The 6,857-nt window shown below is 37.9% G+C and overlaps 1 protein-coding gene across 1 annotated transcript; it reads left to right on the top strand.

Moving 5' to 3' along the window:
• Positions 1-302: 302 nt before the first annotated feature.
• Positions 303-3,840, top strand: LOC143557606 (uncharacterized). Its single transcript, XM_077046643.1, has 4 exons — positions 303-459; positions 652-1,970; positions 2,794-2,920; positions 3,000-3,840. The coding sequence occupies exons 1-4, from the start codon at positions 303-305 to the stop codon at positions 3,704-3,706; spliced, it is 2,310 nt and encodes a 769-aa protein (XP_076902758.1). The 3' UTR covers positions 3,707-3,840.
• Positions 3,841-6,857: the final 3,017 nt, after the last annotated feature.

Below are 6,857 nucleotides of genomic sequence, written 5' to 3'. Positions count from 1 at the left end.
ACTTAGCTTCTTCGAGTTGAAGCGAGTTATGAAGTCTAGCAAAGATTCATCTTTCTCTCGAATGCATTTGAGGATTGTCCATTGCTCCTCGGTATAATTTCATAGTGACCAAAGGTTAAAAAGGAAACACTTTGTCCAGGTGACCACTGACCAGACGTACGCCGGATCACTGCACCATTTGGATGAATGTTTTTGTCTTCTTGCATAAGATTCCTCTGTCTTGTCTTGCCCTCATTCCTCCCGTGAGATATGTTCTTTAACATGGGAATGGAATCAAATTTATATTTATGAAGGCAGGTAAGATGGATGACAGTGTGAGCGTAACGACGTCGTGCTTAGCTGTTGGGGAGAAACGACCTCGGAGAACCGGTGGTTGTGTCGGAATATTCTTTCAGTTATTCGATTGGAACAAAAGATTCTCCAAGAAGAAACTCTTCTCTAGGCGATTGCTTCCACCAGGTAGGTTACCCCTCCCCTCCAACTTAATATTTTTATTTGCAAATGCAAGGGCTTGTTATTATTCCCAATTACTCACCGATTTTTACAACAGTGCCAGTGTTAAGAAAAACAAAGTAATGTACTTGTATGATAACAATACACCATAACTAATATGAAAAGTGTTACATTCATTTTGTTGTTTTGATTTCATAGATAGAGCAAAAGAACCTTCAAAGCTGTTGCAGATTGAATATGGAAACAGTGGAAGCTTTCCGAATAATAACAACAATGCCGGTGACAGTTCCACCCGAAACAAGGATGGTCAAATGCCTACTCTGGTTGCCAGACTCATGGGGTTGGAATCTATGCCTTCATCCGGTGAGTTAACCAGCGGTAGACGACACAAACTTGGCAGTGAACCTGGCGAGCTCGACAAGAAAATCATGAAGCCAGAATTCAGGCCCCAAAAGGTTCAAAAAACAGGAATTAGTGACAGAAGAACTGTCACTAGATTTGGATCAGAGGCATTACAATTGAAGAACGCTTTTTCACGATCTCGAAAGCATCACCACCCGAGACTCGCATCCCCGGTTCCGAAAACTAATAACCAACCGAAGAGGAATTCATCACGGTTAATCGGGGCTGCCACTCGGGTATTAGAATCGGGGTTACAGAACAAGTCGAAACGCGCGATTACTTACTGCGCAAGAAACCGAGTTAAGGGTGGAAATCTTGATTCACGGAGCAAACAGACATCTTGCAAAAACTGTGGCAATTTGATTAATGTTTCGGAGTCTAAATCAAAGATTAATATCGGTCCGTCTGTGTTGAATTTTTCATATGATCAAGAACAAGAGTTGCAGCCTCGAAATCTTGCATCTCCGGGTTACATGATGGGGAATAACCGAAGGGTTGACGACGTTCGGATTTCATCTCAGTCAAGGGTAACGGGCCACACACGGAGTGTAACGGGTCAAACACAGTCAAGGGTATCGGGTAAAGTTGAGGACATGAAGCTTGACAAGAGGGGCAGGCTTGAAAACGGGCCCAGTCAATGGCAGAAAAGACCAATAACACATAAAGGGCCACATAACGAGCCAAGAATGGTCAGTAATATTCAATATACAGGAAAACAAACACGGTCAGAAGCTTGCAAACCAGACTATCAGGGGCAAAAAGGGAACAAAACCAGGTGTGAAATCCCTGCAAGATTAGAGAGAAGAAAGAATAACCAACATGCCTCTTCATGCAACCCGATCGGTTTGCAGAGTCCGTTCGGGTTAACAGGCGATTGTTTGGGTGCACTGGTTGGAGAAAAGTTGCAGGAGTTAGCGAGCAGAGTTGGGTATGATTCAAGAATAAATTGGAATCAACCAAAGAGGATGCCTGCAGCTAGCTTTCAAGATATGTTGTGTGCTTTAAGCGTGGAGAGACAAGTTACACAAAATACTATGGAATTTAGACCAAAAAGGAACCGTGTTTGCAACCATAGCGGATGTAGGTATGATCATAACACCAGATTCTGTTTGCAGGTTTGTTTTCTTTCATTGTTTTAAGTACTGCCACACTTTTTGAATCTTAGTGTTGATTGATATTTGTTTCCATGATGATATATCCTAAATTGTAATTACACAAGGTAAATTTAGTTTTTGGAAAAGCACGAAAATGGCCATTTTGACCAACTTTTTATAAATATAACAAGTAATAATAACAATAACAAAAAAAAAAAAAGAGAGAGAGAGAAAAAGAAAACATTGTTCAAATGATTACACGTAAGTGTAACACAATCAAAAGACATCGCGCTGTTTTATATAGTAAAATTGTCCCATTTTTGGTCTTAGGGGGTGTTTGGGATTGCTTATTTTAAGCAACTATTGAAAAAGTTAAAAGCTGTATGGTATTGTGTGTTATTGTGAGGGGATAAATTAACAAGTTACAAAGTTGTAACTTATTAACTTATGAAAAAAGTTATAAGAAGGCAAAATAAGGAATCCCAAACACCCCCTTAAAAATCGAAAATGGTGTAGCCGAGAATCAAGTGATGACATGTCACCCCTAAACCAAAATGGCATGGTTTTGGGCTTAAAAGAGAAAATAGCACACATATCCTGTTTAACCAATGAGATTCTGACACCTAAGCCCCAAATATTGTTTTTTCGTCCACCCAAACACATTTTTTAAAATTAAGTTAAAATTGGGCTATTTGTGGAAAATAAATAAACAAATAACAAACTGGTCAAAATGGCGATTTTCGTGATTTCTTCTCTGGTTTTTCTTATGCTAGTCGTGTAATATTCTGTTTGGTAAACATCTTGATATAAGTTTTCTTTTTTTCATGTTTATTATAATAACCAGACAAAATTAAAAAAAGCAGCAGGGTTGATCGCGTGCAAAAACAGTGATCATCTTAGCCCGGGATCGGTTCTAGAATCCCCCTTTTCAAATGTAAGCTGTTGCTCCAGCAGTTTGGAAGATAACTCAGGTAACACATTTACAGTCAAACTTTTGTTAAAGATATAAAAAAATTCATTTTAATTTATTGTTTCATTTTCTGATTCTAGGACTAACAACACAACACGCACGTTCCCTAACGTATTCATATGAGGAATCACAATTTCAAGAATCTGAAGCAAACCCGTTCTATTCTGATATGTTATTCAGTAAAGTTGACACGCGTAACGAGTTGGCACTCCATCTTCTGACTTACATTTCACAAGTATTATCCACCATAGACATTGTTCATTCCAAAATAACTAGAAACACGCGGGCCCACATTAAATATATGATCTTCAACTCCGAGCTAGTACTAAGCAACCAAATGCCACATAACTCAAATGAAATCAACTCCTCCTTCATATGTGACCTTCTTCTCGATCTTGATGTGCTTGCTGATGTTATACGGAGCACATTTGGCAACTTTCTTGGTTCTCATAACAAGGTTGCAAGAAATCAACTTAAACGGTTTGTGTTTGATGCAGTAATTGAGTATTTGGAATCAAAATATGTGAAATATTCCGAATGTGGGTTTAGATCATGGACCAGTCTTCCTTTGTTTAGAGGTATTGATGGCTTGATTGACGAAGTTGTGTCAGAAGTGAAGGGGTGGATGGGTTTGGTTGGTGGGACATTAGAAGATTTGTTAGCGGATGATATGAAGCATGGTTTAGGGGAATGGATAGATTTTGAGGTTGAAGTTTATGAGACGGTTGCTCGAATCGAGTCGGATATCATGCAGATGTTAGTTGATGAAATTGTTGTTGATGTTTAAGGCATTATGTTGGTATGGCGATTTAATGATGATGGCTAGTGTTTTGTTGCTTTTGGTTTGGTGAACAAAATGTAATGTGTTTTCTTGGAAACCTTTGTAACGGTGTAATGCAAGCAATTGTAGGAAGTTTAGTGACATGAGGTTCCTTTTAAAGCCGGAAAAAATGTTTTATATAATTTTTGAATCGTCATGGTGGAACTAGAAATAATTCTAAGGGGTGTATGCTGTACAAGAAGAAGCTAATTAAGGTGGTGTTTTTTTAGGTAAAATGTTTGCAGTTTACGGATCATATTTATGGGCATCTGTAACAGAAGAGGTGGACCAAACCTCTGCAGTCTTTATGAAGACTGTTTGTTTTTTAACGTCTGCGGACTGTTAAAATAAACTGAAAACTTTTAAATAAAAAAGTCATTCAACATCGAAATTTAAATAATAGTCAAACAACACTAAAATAATATTTATAGAACCACAATAACATTTTTTTTAAATCATTTGTTCCGTACTTGCATTAACTGCTCAGGAATTATATCTCGTAATCGCGTCATATATTCCCGAACTGATGCAGTGCCATGTGCTTCAGCCTCGTCTTCATCAGCATCAACGTGCACATGAGTATTTTCGAATGACATATTGGGTTGATCGTATTGTGTGAACAACTCATTGCTCAAACCTCATTCCTAATAAAATTATGTAGCACGAAACATGCAAAGGTAATGTTCCTTTGTGTTTCCAACGGAGATGGTGCAATCCTCTTCAATATAGGGAATCGTGCTTTCAAGACACTAAAAGCACGCTCAATGACGTTCCGAAGTGTTGCATGTGCATGGTTACATTTTTCTTTATTGGCCAATGCACGTCTACGACGAAAATCTCCAAGTCGATACCTCACATTACAATATGGAGCCGTAAATACTCGTATGCGTGCATATGTGGCATCACAGATATAATATTTCTATGTAAAGATATACAAGCTAATTAGAATATTAAACTAAGATATAAATAATTAACAAACAATAAGCATACATGGTGGTGGAAATGGGAATGGCGCATGTGGATCTGATAATGCCTTTGATAATATTCTTGAATCGTGCGCTACCCCTTCCCAGCCGGCTACAATGAAGGTAAAAATCATGTTGAAGTCACAAATTGCAAATATGTTTTGATAACAACCCCCTTTTCTCCTTCCTCTATATAAATCTTGTTGTCTAGTAGGGACAACAACATGTATCAAGGTCCTATCTAGTGCATCAACCGCTCATTTAAAAACCCGTTGTAGCCTCTTATTATGTCCCGGAATGTTCGGATTCGGATTGAAAGAAGTTGGTACGATCATATCTTTGGCGAAAGGCATCATTTTATCCAACACTTCATAAAAAAATTTATGAATTGTTTGCTTTGAGTGTTGAAATCTATGCTTGATAACCACGTAACGCTAATTATAACTGTAAGGCCCCGATCCCCGGGAACCCCACAATTGGTAATCATTCAAAACACTTGTAAAAATATTTAAAATTAAAAATGATTCATTTCATTAAAATAACCAATTCAGAGTATAATTCAGCAGAAAACATAAATAATAAAATAAGTTCTCAAAACCCGGGAATTTTGCCCAAAATCAACATAGTTATCTTTAAATAAAAACTTTCAAAAATAAATGTTTAATAGTAAAACTTCAATTCCCGTATGCCCTTCACCGTCCATGTAGCTTCGTGCACGTCCAAGCGATAAGGCATCCTTTTCCTAACCTGAAACTCACACTAACATGCACACAAAGTCAGCTTGAGCTGAGTGAGTTCAAGTTTTAAGTAAATAAAATCAGTAAATAATAGTTATGATAGTCATACCAAAAGTTTAAAAAAATAAAAGGGTGCATCCATCAAATCATCATTACCGAAAACTAAACATCCTCATACATACATATACAAAATGTATATGTAAACATCCTTTCAATTACATCTCTATATATATATCACAGTATGTATATATAACATCCACGTATAACATCAAGGTCGAGCAAACGTACAACCCAAACACGTAACATCAGTGCATGCAAACACAAAGTAGGCATACACAACATCAGTAGTCGAAACGACTACAACATCGCCAGATATAGGCCAAGAAATAATGTATATACATACATATATATATATATATAAGAAATAATGTATATACATACATATATATATATATATATATATATATATTTAACATCCCAAGGCCTACCATATGCTAGAAAGCCTATATAAATTCGTTTAAAACCTTTCATCATGTAAGGAAACATTTAGGTGTGCATGCTAGCCCAAAAGTAAAAGAGTAAAAAGGGTATCATGAACTCACCTGAAATCAATCGAACACCTGCAACGAGCTAGGAATCCCTAAGTGCACAATCACAAGCAAGGGCCTATAAATTATACACAACACGTTACTAAACTAGACCGTACGAACACTCTTGCCTAATGGGCCGCCCAAAGCCCAACACTTGGCCCAAGGCCCAACAACTTGGCCCAAGGCCCAACACTTGGCCCAAGGCCCAACAGCTTGACCCAAGGCCCAAGGATAGTCAAATCGGGTCGAATGCGCGTGTAATAAACCTTAAAACCATTTGTTAAACGAATCAGCCCCGAATGAACCAAATTCCATTTTAAATCTTTTCATTCTTCAAGATTATGTCACCCGAGTTGATAGGGTTGACGGTTTCTTTTTACAACTCTTACTTTAACGTTTAAACGAAAATTCGCGCACCGCCGACTCGATTGACGAAGCACTAACCACAACAGCCCCGAGCATCAAAAAAAAGTAATTTTTCCACAGCCCTTAAACCCCCCTAGGGCTATACAAACTGATTTGGTCGGTCACCCAATCAATTAACGCATCAAACTCAACAATTTGCAATTCTATACCCGATAAACCCTAGTTTTCGAACTAAAATCGATTGACCGACCTAAACACCTCCATTGGCCATGAAATTATAATATGATGTACATGTCATACCTAGTGGGATGTTGATGCAAAAACCTCACTCGAAACAGCCCCGAAAAATCTCAATTGGGCAGCCACCCGGTTAGCCTACAACACAACGTTTTTTCGATCAATACGCGCAATATGAGGACCAATTAACGTGAAAAAGACTTGGGGAATCGTTGTACATACC

This window comes from Bidens hawaiensis, unplaced genomic scaffold (genome assembly GCF_021521415.1).
Source record: "Bidens hawaiensis isolate Kalapana, Puna unplaced genomic scaffold, B.hawaiensis_p1.1 tig00019072_1, whole genome shotgun sequence".
NCBI classification, from domain to species: Eukaryota; Viridiplantae; Streptophyta; class Magnoliopsida; order Asterales; family Asteraceae; genus Bidens; species Bidens hawaiensis.
The sequence above is the reverse complement of the archived record's forward strand: the minus strand, read 5'-3'. Positions and strand labels throughout refer to the sequence as shown.